The following is a 16,274-nucleotide window of genomic DNA, read 5'->3' on the forward strand; positions in this document are numbered from 1 at the left end:
GAAGAGGCCCGACACGTGAACACAGCCGCCACCAGCAGGAGGCGTTTCCCCAATTACAGCATACATAAGGACTAACTTATCTGAACTGTTGCTGGGAACAATGTTATCGAGCAGCTGCATATTTCAAACTGTTTCCACAGACAATCTCACTTATTCTTGCGAGTTGTGTTTTCCGACTGGAACAAGAGAATTCACACTGAACCTTATCAGAGGGGAACATTTACTCTTCAAATCGCCTGTTAGAACCCCACATAATTTAGGCCCGATCACAGAGGAAAGCAGGCCGAGGTTGAAAAATAGCTTTACATGTAACATCGGGCCGCAGGTTGAGAGCTGTACGGCTCACATGGGAGGAGCCACGGCTGCGTACCTGGAAGTGACTTTTGTTCCAGCCGTCCTTGGTCAGGGCATTCCTCAGCTCCTTGTAACTCCACACGGTCTGCAGCACATGGGACGCCGCCTTTGTTTCTCGAGCTGATTGGCTGTGTGTGTGTGTGTGTGTGGTGGGGGGGGGAGCACAAGAAAATAAATGAAGAAATAACTATAGCAATTAAAGTCAGGAACCCTATCTAACTCCCCCACAGTGACACGAGCGTCGCCGCTGCAATCCATCTCTTTATTCATAGACGGCGAGTCCCCGAGTGGCTCCAGGGTCTGGGTTTAATGCACAGCCAGATGAGAGCACATTTCCCTTCATTAGCCACTTCTGAGCCACCGGTATTAATTACACGTGGGTGGTGGCCTCACTTCAAAGAGAGCTAATCTCAGGCGAGCTGAGAGGAAACAAACTATTTGGTCTGTGAATGAACTGTGTATATTCCTGCTAGTTAGCCAAGCTCTCTGTGTGATCAATACTTCATCACACGAGGGCCCGCCTTTGAGCCGCGCTCTTGATCTTCTGCTGGCGGGGAGCTGCGGACGCACTTTGTTTCTGAATGCTAATGTTGTGGTAATATAAGACACCGATGGAAATATCGGCATTAATATCTGGTGCGTCCTTTAGCAGGTTCAGCAGCACAGATAAGCAGCAGCTATCAAGGATGCAGCCCCCCCACTCCCAACAAAGGCCTCCAGTAAAAGCCTCTTAATTAATGTGTGTGTGTGTGTGTGTGTGTGTGTGTGTGTGTGTGTGTGTGCATGCGTGCGTGTGTGTGCGCTGGGGGGGGCTCAGCCTTGTCATAGTGCAGTATTGTGGCAGCCAGGTTGGAGCCATTTGAGAGCCATTAAAACCTCCTCCATGAATGCTGATACAAGAGATCACCATGAGTTCCATTCAAGGTCAGAGTGCGATCACGCCATGCGAGCGCCTCCCTTCATCTCCTGGAGACGTTCACTTCAAGGCTCAGCAAAGAGCCGAAACTACAAACATCGTGAATCCAGAGTTCTGGTCCGCATCAGGACAAACGGCACTCACGGAGGTGCGCCAGTCAGTCGTACACCAGTCAGTCATACGCCAGTCAGTCGTACGCCAGTCACGGTCATACACCAGTCAGTCGTACGCCCATACACCAGTCAGTCGTACGCCAGTCACGGTCATACACCAGTCAGTCGTACGCCAGTCACGGTCATACACCAGTCACAGTGGTACGCCAGTCAGTCGTACGCCAGTCACAGTCATACACCAGTCAGTCATACGCCAGTCACAGTGGTACACCAGTCAGTCATACACCAGTCAGTCGTACGCCAGTCACAGTGGTACACCAGTCAGTCATACACCAGTCAGTCGTACGCCAGTCACGGTCATACGCCAGTCACAGTGGTACGCCAGTCACGGTCATACCCCAGTCAGTCATATGCCAGTCACAGTCATACGCTAGTCACAGCCGTACGCCAGTCACAGTGGTACGCCAGTCAGTCGTACGCCAGTCACGGTCATACGCCAGTCACAGTGGTACGCCAGTCACGGTCATACCCCAGTCAGTCATATGCCAGTCACAGTCATACGCTAGTCACAGCCGTACGCCAGTCACAGTGGTACGCCAGTCACGGTCATACCCCAGTCAGTCATATGCCAGTCACAGTCATACGCTAGTCACAGCCGTTAGCCAGTCACGGTCGTACGCCAGTCAGTCATGTGCCAGTCACAGTCATACACCAGTCAGTCATATGCCAGTCACAGTGGTACGCCAGTCAGTCGTACGCCAGTCACGGTCATACACCAGTCAGTCATACACCAGTCAGTCATACGCCAGTCACAGGCATACGCCAGTCACAGCCGTACGCTAGTCACGGTCGTACGCCAGTCACAGTCATACGCCAGTCACAGTGGTACGCCAGTCAGTCGTACGCCAGTCACGGTCATACGCCAGTCACAGCTGTACGCCAGTCACGGTCATACGCAAGTCACAGCTGTACGCCAGTCACGGTCATACGCAAGTCACAGCTGTACGCCAGTCACGGTCATACGCCAGTCACAGCTGTACGCCAGTCACGGTCATACGCCAGTCACAGCTGTACGCCAGTCACGGTCATACGCCAGTCACAGTCGTACGCCAGTCACGGTCATACGCCAGTCACGGTCATACGCCAGTCACAGCTGTACGCCAGTCACGGTCATACGCCAGTCACAGTCGTACGCCAGTCACGGTCATACGCCAGTCACAGTCATACACCAGTCAGTCATATGCCAGTCACGGTCATACACCAGTCAGTCATATGCCAGTCACGGTCGTACGCCAGTCACGGTCGTACACCAGTCACGGTCATACGCCAGTCACAGCTGTACGCCAGTCACGGTCATACGCCAGTCACAGTCGTACGCCAGTCACGGTCATACGCCAGTCACAGTCGTACGCCAGTCACGGTCATACACCAGTCACAGCTGTACGCCAGTCACGGTCATGCGCAAGTCACAGCTGTACGCCAGTCACGGTCATGCGCAAGTCACAGCTGTACGCCAGTCACGGTCATACGCCAGTCACAGCTGTACGCCAGTCACGGTCATGCGCAAGTCACAGCTGTACGCCAGTCACGGTCATACGCCAGTCACAGTCGTACGCCAGTCACGGTCATACGCCAGTAACAGTCGTACGCCAGTCACGGTCATATGCCAGTCACAGCTGTACGCCAGTCACGGTCATACGCCAGTCACGGTCATACGCCAGTCAGTCATACACCAGTCAGTCATACGCCAGTCACAGGCATACGCCAGTCACAGTGGTACGCCAGTCAGTCGTACGCCAGTCATGGTCATACGCAAGTCACAGCTGTACGCCAGTCACGGTCATACGCAAGTCACAGCTGTACGCCAGTCACGGTCATACGCCAGTCACAGCTGTACGCCAGTCACGGTCATACGCCAGTCACAGCTGTACGCCAGTCACGGTCATACGCCAGTCACAGTCGTACGCCAGTCACGGTCATACGCCAGTCACGGTCATACGCCAGTCACAGCTGTACGCCAGTCACGGTCATACGCCAGTCACAGTCGTACGCCAGTCACGGTCATACGCCAGTCACAGTCATACACCAGTCAGTCATATGCCAGTCACGGTCATACACCAGTCAGTCATATGCCAGTCACGGTCGTACGCCAGTCACGGTCGTACACCAGTCACGGTCATACACCAGTCACAGCTGTACGCCAGTCACGGTCATACGCCAGTCACAGTCGTACGCCAGTCACGGTCATACGCCAGTCACAGTCGTACGCCAGTCACGGTCATACACCAGTCACAGCTGTACGCCAGTCACGGTCATGCGCAAGTCACAGCTGTACGCCAGTCACGGTCATACGCCAGTCACAGTCGTACGCCAGTCACGGTCATACGCCAGTCACAGTCGTACGCCAGTCACGGTCATATGCCAGTCACAGCTGTACGCCAGTCACGGTCATACGCCAGTCACGGTCATACGCCAGTCACGGTCATACGCCAGTCACAGTCATACACCAGTCAGTCATATGCCAGTCACAGTGGTACGCTAGTCACAGCCGTATGCCAGTCACAGTGGAACGCCAGTCACGGTCATACGCCAGTCAGGGTCGTACCTGGTCCTGTTGATGGCCACCAGCTTCTCGATGGCCTGGGCCTGGATGAGGGAGCGGGCGTTCTCCGAGCTGTCCGTGACGATCTCATGGATGGTGTTGAGGATGGCGACCACAGTGTCCTCCTCCAGGTTCTTGGCTGGTCGCTGCTGTCCGCTGGGCAAGTTACTGACCAAGTCTCGCATGGCGTAACTTCCTATGAATGCAAATAAAGAGGAAAAGGTTCATGTTGCCGTGGGAACCATTTAGAATGTTGGAGTACTTGCTTGCTTTTTTCAACTCTTGCGATTTTGCTTTTAGAACCTAAATTCTTCAGTTTGAGAAATGCGTCACTGTATCGAGAGTCCTGGGATTCAGTCACCTTGGTGTGACTCCTCAAGCTTGATTTCTAGCTGCGTGTGTGGCTGACGTAGCCGGAGAGGGAACGAAGTCGTGTTCTACTGATACTCGTTTCACCTGCAGAAGTACCTCGAAATCTGGCAAATACTGTGTCTACACCTCATTCAGTACTGCAATCGTGTGCAACAATTATACACACTGTTCTGCAGCCCGAGAGGCAGGTGCACCCTGTCAATCACAGAGCCGACCTACATACTCACACTGGCATTCACACCTATGGGACCCGAGTGACCAGTTTGCCAAGTACGTTCACAGAGGTGGGAATCAATAAGTTACCAATAGCAACCGCATCTTTCCTTTTGACAACTGACAGTACTCACTTCAATGAAGAGTGAAATGTAAACACAGAATAGAAGCTGCTGGGTAATCAGTGTGTGTGTGTGTGTGTGTGTGTGTGTGTGTGTGTGTGTGTTTGCTGTTGATGGTGTGTACCGATTAGGTCCTTGTTGCGACGGTCAATGGAGAGGTTGCGCAGGGCGATGGCGACAGCTCGGACCACCTTGTCAGAGTCGGAGCGCAGCAGCTCCACCAGGATGGGAAGACCCTTCTCCTTACGCACTGTAGCTCGGATGTAGTTGGACCACTGGGGGGTGGGGGGGGACTGGTTTAGTAGTTCAAGCTGACACTGACGGCACCACACAGGTTCCCTCCCACGCAGGAGGACTTAATTTTAAATATGCCTTCATGAACACAAACACGCACACACAGATACACACAGATACACACAGATACACACAGATACAGATACACACACACACACACACACACACACACTCTCCATCAGTCACTCCCTAACTAGATGGCAGCGCAGCACGACTCCTTGTGCCTGACTAATTCACGACATTACACAGCGGAGCTCTGAATGGACATGTGATATAATTTGTCTTCATTTCAACATCAGTCGATTTTACTTCTCATTTTTTTGTAATATGAAACATTAAGTTTGACATAAAAGGGTTTCTCATCTAAGCACTGGTACCCCAAGAGATGTCATTAAGCAGAGGGCAGGCACGGATCAACCACCAGGTGGCAGTAGTGGGCCTTCAACAGGAGGAAGGATCTCCAGCACAGATGAAAAGGTTTCCTCCTCAAAATTAGCGGGAAATCACCACCTGAATTATTCAGCATTGACATGAGAACACCGGCGGCATGAGACGGGCGCTCCGGTGTCTGGGTGTGCTGCCACAATCCCGCTGCTGGGAGTCAGAGCCAGCGGCTGAGGAACTTCACCGACGGCTCCTGCCAGATGTGCTGCATGTAAACTGGCATCTCACCAGTAAGCAACTGGTATCCCTGGTTATAATCCAGTGAGGCCAGAGCCAGACAGCCTCCCTGCAGCTCTGCAGCCGCTCTGACCGGGACGAAGATGAGGAGGATGTTCTCCTGGAACGTTCCTGCAGCGTTCCCTCCTAAGTTTGATCACAATGCTCGGAGATTGTTTAGGAAGAAAAACATTCCTGAAGAAAATTCCTGTCATGTTACACGAAGTTTTCCAAACTTTCTGTGAAAGTGATGCAAGAACCTATAGTGAACCAACAAGAACATGAATGGTTCCTGCGCTGTCACTATGGATCCTGCAAAGATTCTGAGACCAGGCTGTAGAGACCTGGTGGGTAGAACATCCTGAAAGTTCATCCAACATTTGTAAGAAAATGTTCCGGGGCCAGAAACATTCTTGGAATCTAAAGTCCTAATCGTTCCCGGAATATTTCCTAATGTTCCCCAATTACTCCACAAATAATGTCCCCAAAACCTTTCAAGAAAACTTTGACCATATGGAAATGTTCTAGGTGCTTGTTTTAAAGAAGTAGAGGGAACTTCCTGTAGGACTGATGCCCTAAACAATCCCAGACTGTCATGAATGTTCCCCAGTTATTCCACCAAACCTAGACCAGTGGCAAGGACGTTCTCAGAAGGTTCCAGGAACATACAGTTTGTAACTAAGGAACATTTTCCTGTGAAGAAGTCCCAGACACAATATTTTCATTTGATCTGACAATACGGGAATGTAACCATATAATAACCAAAACGAAACATTCAAAATGATGCTGAGAACTTCAAGAGGATGTTCTAACAACATTCCCAATGTTCTACAAAGGTTTGGGATAATCATGTTTGGAGACTGCTGAGAGAATGTTGCCAAAGGTTCCCTCCAGTGTGAGATGCACCACTAATCCTTCTTTGTTGTAGCCTCCAACTATTCTGACAACAGTGCCACGGTTTGAAGAACCTGCTCTGTTCATCTGGGTCTCTTACATCGTTTGCAGTGAATTTACATTTGAATTCTTAGAACCCTGGAGACAGGCCCTGCTTCCTTTTGAACCCGTTTGACTATAAATATTTGTTCTCAAATCCCGATCTCACACACACACACACACACACACACACACACACACACACACACACACACACACACGCACGCACGCACGCAGACTGCAAGACAGCAAGAACACAGTCAAGAGGGAGGAGAACTCACGGTCCACTGTCCTGCACCGAGGTTCTGCAGAGCCCCGGCGGCTGCCTCCAGGGTGTTGTAGTTCTGGCTCTCCGTCAGCAGAGACAGGTAGAGTCTCACCACTTCTGGCTGATACAGCAGCTCAAAGCCTGCAGAGAGAGAGAGATAGAGACACACACACACACACACACACACACACACACACACACACACACACACGCACACACACACACACAGAGGTTAGGTTAGACCCCTGGAAAGACAGACAGGCCAATTAGGTCGTGTGAAGACACAACACTGAGGTTTATGGGGAGTGAGAGTTTCACCATGGTTACCATGACAACACTCACACCAATCTTGACAAATATTTGAATTCAAAGCTTTAAAACACACGAACTCTGACGTTTCACAGCTGCAGCATCCACGTGCCGTAATCAGTAACACTGGGACAGGACTGTACTTCCTCTAAGAGCTACTGAAGTATAATGAGTGGCGGCACTTCAGGATTATGAAGGAGGGCGTGAGAAGGAGAGATTATTGATCCGACAGCCTGGGCCAAACCTCGAATATTTGAGATGGAGCTTTATCTCACAAGCACATAACACATTGCACCACAGTCGATCAGGAGACGCCCCTCTGATGGAAACTTAATTACATTATCAGCTATTAGACAGAGCAGGAGCGGAGGCACGCGCTCATTCATCAGTGGGGGTTTTCTTACTTTCCACTAACAGGTTCATGACTGAGTGCAGCACAAGAGATCAACACGACACGAACGATTCCATTAGAATGTGGAGCGGCTCCGTCAAGGTCACTCCGGAGGAGCCGTATGTTCTCGCTGCATCACATCACCGTGCGACCGCTGCGGCTTCGAGACGCAAACGAAAGTCCCAAGAGCGCAGCGCTGCTTTTTCACCGTCAGAAGCTGAAGCTGAAACAGACGTGTGCAAGTGAGTCGGACAGAAATAAGATCTCAGCAACCACTTCCTTCCTTCCGTTACAGCAGCACACAGGCAGTTTAGGATCCGACCCCTCCAGGCTCAAGTGAAAGCAAACAGCCCAGCGTTGCTTCTGAGGCCGGTACTTCCAAGGTTCTATTTGGAAAACCCAGTATTATGTGGGCTGGGATATAGAGTCACCCTGATTGATGCACAAGGGCTGACAAGGCCCTTAGTGCGTTTTCTGAAGAAAAAAAACATCTTTTTGTAATATGAAGCACTCACGCATTAAAGCATGAATCAAAGCCCTTAAGAAGGAATTTTAATCTCCTTTTTTATTGACTCATTTTTTCAGCAGACGAAGGGAAACAGCGAGACAGGAAAGCGTGTCATTTTTGCTCCAGAGAGCAAACAAGCTGATTTCTGCCTCCACATCTCACACCTGTAATTTTCAGAGAGCAGAAGCAGGGGTGCTCCCGCCAGCAGCAGACACAGGAGCAGAGTGAACACAAACACACACACACACACACACACACACACACACGCGCGCGCGCGCGCGCGCGCGCACAGGTTAGGTTAGACCCCTGGAAAGACACAAAAAGCAGGGTGTCCATCCCTGTGGCCCCCCATCCCCCCACTTCGTGCCGCGCTGGCTCCAGAGTGTGTTGGAGGGTTGGACGCGCCGCTCCCTCCTGCTGCAGGTGCAGGCAGCCCGAGTCGTACGCGCCATCACTCTTGTAACCATGTGCTAGAGCATCAATAGTTTTTCTTGGGGTCTACGTGAGAGGGGAGAGTCTGACTCTGAGCGACGTGATTCTGCAAGCTCCTCATATTTCTGGGCCTACTGGGTGCAAACTCAGCAAACTGGGAACCATCTTCCAGGCAGCCCTGGTGAGAGACGCCTCATCTCCAATGCAGATTCTCTCTCCAAAATACTCCGCAATGCTGAACATTTGTTACCGATTTGCTTTTTATAGCAACATTTTTCTTAATATTATCCACAAATCTACATTTGGATTCCTGGTCTGGCAACCAGCAGAGATGACAAGGAAATTAGCGTTTAACAAATGATGGACTGGAGACAAAAATGAGGATGAGAGTGGAGGGGAAATTCTCTGGGTCTTAACAGTAACTCCTTCATCCGCAGCAGAATTTCCTCGCTGCTGAGCCAGAGAATATCTTTGCCAAAGCATTTATTCAGTGTTCTTCGCCGGGCTTAATTCGTGCACGACGTGGCCAGGGTCTCTCCTAATGACACTGGCCAGGTTAAGCTCTGCTGGCCGCCGTGTTCTGCGGTGTCACCGTTGTCATTTAGTCTCCTCCTGCCGGCCATCGGCAGCAGAGCTGAGAGTTTGTTAGGCAGAATTACGATTCCGAGAGGAGACGGGCTGTCAGGCTGGCGGGACCTTGGCTTTGCTCCGGGTTCTATATTTCTGTGACAGACTGTGAACATGATGAGATTACTTGAATACAGATGCTGTCATGTGGAGAGTATGCAAGTGAAAGTACACACTTCCTGTGTAGCAGCGGCGCACATATATAGTTATACTTGTGATAGATGAAGTATCCAGACCCTCTTCTGAAGTATGAGTACTAAAATGTAAAGGTATCATATTACATGCTGGGTATTTCAAATGTTACCCTCGTACAAGTATGTTAGTCAACTATAGTTCAAGCGTAGAAATCATCTTACTAGAAGATTCAGGTGTGCGTCTCAGTCGAGCCTACAGCGTCAGAGCAGGAATCATCCCACGCTAACGAACACGGCTGAAAACAACCATCAGTCAAACATCACACTCGTGCATCTCAGTCCAAAAGCTTCACCCGCGCGAGTCACCAGACGGAGAAGAATAAGCCGGTCTGGAACCTGGCCCAGAGACTGGAGACTGCAGTCATCGGATCGGCTGAACCAACGAGATTTAGGTGACAGCCTGAAGAGTGAGAGGAAGGTGGAGCGTGAGGCTCCAGTGAGCAGTCACAGCTGGTGGCAGTCATCAGTCAGACGGTGAGGATGTAACAATGAGCTTTTCCTGTGAATTACATTGTTGAGGTTCAACACTGATAGACGTGATCAGGTAGTCGGGGGGGGCGTGTGGCTGTGCTTCAACGCATCACTCAGCCGAGACACAGACGCACAACTGTGAACATCCGAACATCCAATGACAGTGCAGCAGCGCCGTGTTCACGCTGACTTGAAAATGTTCGTTAGGATCTGAGGTTTGATCGCAGCCTCTGTTCACGTGTAGCTGGATGATTGTTGATGCTGCAGGTGACACGTCACACCTGGTGGAGCGCTGCAGGATCACACGCTAGCACGCTAACACAGCAGCCCGCCAGCTTGGTTCAGACCGGCCACGCACCATACTGGTGGGGCCATCTTTGTGGGACAGTGTCAACGTGTGTGGGTGTTTGTGTTGTGTGAATAGTGAAAGGCATCGCCTGACAAATACACACACACACACACACACACACACACACACACACACACACACACACACGCGCGCACTTCAGTTCAACTCTCCTCCATCCTGCTTGTTTTTAAAACAACAACAGTGTGCAGCAAATATCAGGAGAGCAGAACACAAACAGATAGATGCCATTATCAGTGTAGATATTATCACACAGACACGAGATCATGAGCTCGAACCACTTCTTGTGTGTTGGCAAACAGCACGCGCACACGCACACACACACTTGAGGCAAAGCTCAATTAGTGATCGGCCTCTGAGGAGGGGTGGCAGTGATACACGGGGTGAGAACCAAAGATCAGGCAAGGTGATTGAGGGATGCGGGCGGTGCAGAGCGACATCGTTAATTTGCTTCATGTAGCTTCACTACTGGCTGCAATTAAAGACGGCAGATGCAGAAGTGTGACAGGCTGCTAAATGATAATGGATTAACTAATCAGGGAACACACACACACACGCACACACACACACACACACACAAAAGCACACACATACACACACAAACGTTCATGGATCGAATCTACCTACACATTTACTCTACTGGCTCCATTTCCTGCACTTTGACATCACTTTCTACAACTCACAGAGGAGATGAGGACTGGAGGACTAGAGTACTACAGGACTGGAGGACTAGAAGACTAGAGGACGAGAGGACGAGAGGACTACAGGACTGGAGGACTACAGGACTGTTGGACTAGAGGACGAGAGGACTAGAGTACTACAGGACTGGAGGACTAGAAGACTAGAGGACGAGAGGACGAGAGGACTACAGGACTGGAGGACTGGAGGACTAGAGGACGAGAGGACTACAGGACTGGAGGACTAGAGGACTACAGGACTGGAGGACTAGAGGACAGGAGGATGAGAGGACGAGAGTACTAGAGGACGAGAGGACTACAGGACTGTTGGACTAGAGGACGAGAGGACTAGAGTACTACAGGACTGGAGGACTAGAAGACTAGAGGACGAGAGGACTACAGGACGAGAGGACTGGAGGATGAGAGGACTCAGTAATGTTGGTGATGTAGCAATGAGTGCTAGCGTCTCTGCAGGTGAGACAGAAGAGTGAAAGACAGACCACAGAGTCACACTCCTCCCCTGAGAAACCAGACTTGGTTCCTCCAGTGAGGAGGATCCAAGTCTTCCTCACTGGAGGATCCAAGTCTTCCTCACTGGAGGAACCAAGTCTTCCTCACTGGAGGATCCAAGTCTTCCTCACTGGAGGAACCAAGTCTTCCTCACTGGAGGATCCAAGTCTTCCTCACTGGAGGATCCAAGTCTTCCTCACTGGAGGAACCAAGTCTTCCTCACTGGAGGATCCAAGTCTTCCTCACTGGAGGAACCAAGTCTTCCTCACTGGAGGATCCAAGTCTTCCTCACTGGAGGAACCAAGTCTTCCTCACTGGAGGATCCAAGTCTTCCTCACTGGAGGAACCAAGTCTTCCTCACTGGAGGAACCAAGTCTTCCTCACTGGAGGATCCAAGTCTTCCTCACTGGAGGAACCAAGTCTTCCTCACTGGAGGATCCAAGTCTTCCTCACACCCCGGCTGAAACTCAAGGGGCCTAATAGGAGGACTCGTATGAGAGCGCTCATGTTCGCCCATGCAGGCGTGCTGGAGAGAGCGTGAGTGCTAATGAGGATGTTTGCAGGGCAAAGCCGCGGAGGGCCGACGGCCATCATTAGAGTGGTGAACCGCCGCTGTAATAATCTTCTCTCAGGTTCATTAAAAACCAAAAGGTGAGCAGCAGAGCCGCGTAAACAAAACAAGTAAATTGGCAGGATTTGCAGGAGCTCAAGAACGCCCCCCCCCCCGGCCCCGTCCGTTTCGTTGTTGTTCACGCTTCAGATGGATGCAGTTGAACACATCAGCAGAAACTCGTGCGTCACTCCTCCCCTGCAGGAAGGACAATTAATCAAGATTCAAACGCCGTCTGAGTGGAGTTGTTCAGGAACGGTTCCAGTTGAGGAAGAGAGGATGATTTAAACCTCCCATCAGCGAGGGAGAGAGGAATTTAAATTCCATTTGTTTGCTTGAAATGCCTGTTAGTGATTCAGAAACTCGAGAGGCGTTTGAGGCACTGTGATGATCTGGTGGTCCTCACAGTTTACACTGAAGACACCACCTGACCCGCGTGGGCTGAGCGTCCTCAGCCTACCATGTGATGAAGGCTCACATTCCCTTCCTGTCCTCAACCCTCCCAGCAGACTCCAGGCAACCCAGGCCAGAACAGAGAGCAGTGCCAGGCTGTAAAGGCAGTTCACCTCCCAGTCACCCCTTCATATGGACATCACCCAGAAGTCAAAGCGCCATTGTTCTCCTCTGGTGCCCGGTTGGACCGTACCCTGGACTGGCACCTCCATGGGCAGCCCCGCGGCTCCCACATGAGCATCCCCTCACTGTGGTTTGCTGGATGTTGACAAAGAGAGGCAGAAGGTGGCAGTCAGCCCATCTCTTGGCCAGCTGCCCATCAGCTCTGGGCCATAAAGACGTCCTGGTGTGAACGGGTGGACCAGGGAGGGAGAGCAGGCAGCAGAGGCCCCTCCTTCTCTCGCTTCCTCCTTCTCTGCCATTTCACCACAGGTGTTCTCTTCCAGCAGACCAAAAGTCTGCTCAATGGAGGCGAGTTTCCTAGCATCTGGCACAAAAGGGTGCTTTTCAGCACGTTGCCTCTGCGATGACAGGGCGATGCTTCCACTTTCCTGTGCTGATCGGCCAGAACAGTCCTGCTGGGGGCTTCAGAACCAGAGAAGTCACATCAATGCTGGCAGCTATACTCTGACACCAAACTGTCTGAGATGCCCAAACAGCCCCGACGGAAAGTCTCCATCTTTCTCGCTGTCACCTCTGAACAGAGCACAGACGGGGGGGCTGTGACTCTCGGGTCATATTGAAGATTTTCAGATTTTCTGTGTCTCTTTCAGGACGGAGCCCAGAAGCCATCCGGCCTGTGAGTGGATCGATGCTGGCAATGTGCAGGTTGTTTGTCTCCAACGCCTGCTAATGTAACTCCAGGGCCCGGGTGGAGGCGCTGGCGTGTGTTAGGATCTCTGTTAGCGGACTTTGTTTTCCCCGCAGATACAAAACATATTGATGAGAAATGTCTCCTTCAAACTGTGTGAAATGTGAAAAGCCTTTTGTAAGGACCTCCCACTGTCCAGCCATGGTCTTCAAAGCTCGTCCTGTCCAGCGTTTACTGAGCAACACGCACGATCCTCACAGCTGGAACGGCTGGTCTTTGTTTAGGCTTCCACCATGTTTGGCCTCTGCTCTGAGGACAGACCGGCAGCTGAATCCAGCTTTGCAACCAAAACACCGCAGCTGCAGAGAAACGTCACCGTAGCTCAGAGCTGAACAACTCCTCAGTTTCATCACGTCTCCAAACGGACGCTGCAGTCCCACAACATGCAGCACTGTGGCGCTGCACCATGTAATGACACTGGAATATGAATATCATGAAATATAAACCATGAAAATATATGATGGGATATTTTTACCAAAATTGTTCAAAGTCTATAAAACCAAGATATTTTGCTTCCCACTGGTTTGTTTTCTACATTAACACACACAGACACAGACACACACACACACACACAGACAAACACACACACACACAGACATACACACATACATACATACACAGACATACACACATACATACACACACATACATTCACACACATACATACACACACACATACATACACACAGACATACACACACACACACATACATACACACACACATACACACATACACACACACAGAGCTGGCAATGAGTCCATCTCCCACCTCTCTCTCTCTCTCTCTCTCTCTCTCTCTCTCTCTCATCGTCCTCCCACCATCGCTCTCTCTTCCATCTCTCCATCTCCACCAGAATCAGACAATCCAGAACTTCTCAAACTATTGATGTACACAACATTTGTGGAGATGATAGAGGGAACACTGGTCGTACCAGGGTTGCCATGGAAACACCCCCCCCCCCACCACCACCACCATCACTAACGAATGTTCAGATGGAGAGGTTGTTCCAGCAGCACTCATTTCAGAGGCCATCGGACTCAACCCGCTAACTGTGCGTCGACCAATGAGGATCAGCTTTGCAGGACGTCTCCTTCCTCTCTGGCGTCCCCGTCAGGCTGTCAGCCAGTGACCTGTGAATGCAGCTATTTTCCATTTTGGTGTCGTCATGTTTGTACTTTTTAATTTCTGAGATGCATTAATTTCTGCTTATTGGGTCACGAAAATCTTTTCATCTCAAACTGGAACTTGAGAGCTGAGAGCGGAGCAGAGCTCAGGCTGACCTGAGTACAGTGACGGAAAGTGAAAAGTTCCAGTGCCAGGAGCAACTTGGGCTCCTGCGAGGACTGAGAGTCGATGTGTTGGATTTCCCCTTCATCCCACAGCGACTGGCCAGCAGTGAGCCAGAGGGTACAAGTTAGCAGCCAAACGCTGCTCACGTGACACAACAAATACTCCAGTGCTCAGCAGTGTGTGTGTGTGTCACTGAAAAAAGGACAGTAGAGGCTCCAGCCTACCAGAGGGAGGCTGATGGAGAGGGAGGAGTAGGAAGACACAGGGAGACATAAAGATGGAGGGAGCCCACTGAGAGAAGCAGCGGATGACGTCTCACATTTCCCGTCTGACAGTTCAGCCGCTCGCCTGAACCTGAAGGCTGCAATCACGTTTAACAGTGTGAAGCTTTCGCCAGCCAGGTCCCCAGACTGTACAACCAGGAGGAATATCAGCGGGAGTGAAGGAGCGGAGGACAGACGGGGAGAGGCAGGGGTGGAGGGGCGTCAGTCAGCGGGACGACTCTCTGGTCTATCAGGGCAACAAAAACAAAACATCCAGAGCAGAAATAGAGAGAAAACAGCGAACTCAAGAGAAACTGACGCACTGCAGCACCAGCGCCATGATGGAGGTCGGGGGGTTGGAGGTCGGCCGTCCAGCCTTCGGAATAAGCCTAGATAATCCTGTTTGAGTGTGTGTGAGTGAGTGTGTGTGAGTGTGTGTGAGAGGGGGGTTAATAGAGATATAGGACTTTCCAGAGCGCCAACCAGTGATGGAGGCCTGGGACTGAGGCAGACGTAGAGTCAGAGGTGGAGGTACATTTACTGCGTTTGAACTGCAGTTTTGTCACGCCGCGGTGAAGTCAAGTTGGGTTTTTGTCCTGTCTCCATGTTGTGTCTTGTCATTTCCTGTTTTATTTTGAAACTCTCCTCTCGTTTCAGGTCACTTGCCCTTTCTCATGTGTCTTGGTCTGATTGCTAAGTGTCTCCACCCGTCCTCCATCACCTGGTGTCCATATGTCGTCTTGTGCCGGTGTGTTTCGTCCCCTGCGTTCGCCCAAGCCTTGATTGGTGTTTTTTGTTTTCCTTCCTGCGAGTGAGAGATTTCTTGTTGCTGGTTTTTGGATCTCTTGCTTCCTTACCTTTTCATAACCTTCTGCCTCCTGTTATTTAGGAGTGTTTTTGTTGTTTATGCTTTTTATTTTGAGTTCTTATTTAGTGATTTTCATGTATCCATTAACCTTCAATAGCCTACTGTGTTTATTCCTTTTAGTGGAGCGATTTTTATGTGTGGTATTTTTCGTAGCCACGCCTCCTCCAGTACAGGAGTGGGGTGATCCTATGAGAAGGGTTCATAGCCTTTATCCTGCTCCTCCAACTTGGAGTCGCCTGGAAACCTTCAATAAAGCTCTCATTGAAACACCTGAACCCTGCGTCCCGCGTCCAAGCCTGGTGGTGACAAGTTTGGATTATGGCTGAAGTCTAGTGAGGCAAGGCAGGTTTCTTTGTGGCCTGTTTTCCCCACCAGTTTGTCTCCAGGCTTCATGGCATCATAACAACATCCTCTGCCCTCAGAGCCTCACATCGACTGAGGAGAAACTCCATAGAAAACCTTTAACAGGGAAAAATCTGAGAAACCTCAGGGTGAGGAGGGGAGGAGGATCCCTCACCAGGAGGGACAGACGTGCAGGAGATGTTGGTACAGACAAGAAAAGAGTTTATAACACAGAATGGAGG

General features: G+C 50.8%; 1 protein-coding gene across 10 annotated transcripts in view; it reads right to left on the minus strand.

The window, feature by feature from the left end:
* Window positions 1-16,274, minus strand: part of arvcfb (ARVCF delta catenin family member b) — a 208,675-nt gene that overhangs the window by 5,919 nt on the left and 186,482 nt on the right. For all 10 annotated transcript variants that reach the window (XM_086207464.1, XM_086207468.1, XM_086207463.1 and 7 more), the window contains 4 exons: window positions 6,861-6,988; window positions 4,817-4,967; window positions 3,989-4,181; window positions 371-482 (listed from right to left, as the gene is read on the minus strand). In XM_086207464.1, coding sequence (XP_086063590.1) covers window positions 371-482; window positions 3,989-4,181; window positions 4,817-4,967; window positions 6,861-6,988 — 584 coding nt within the window. The remainder of the gene's footprint in view (window positions 1-370; window positions 483-3,988; window positions 4,182-4,816; window positions 4,968-6,860; window positions 6,989-16,274) is intronic.

Source organism: Aulostomus chinensis, chromosome 6 (genome assembly GCF_037954235.1).
Source record: "Aulostomus chinensis isolate RoL2024-O1b breed Wild chromosome 6, RoL_Achi_v1.0, whole genome shotgun sequence".
In the NCBI taxonomy this organism is placed as follows: Eukaryota; Metazoa; Chordata; class Actinopteri; order Syngnathiformes; family Aulostomidae; genus Aulostomus; species Aulostomus chinensis.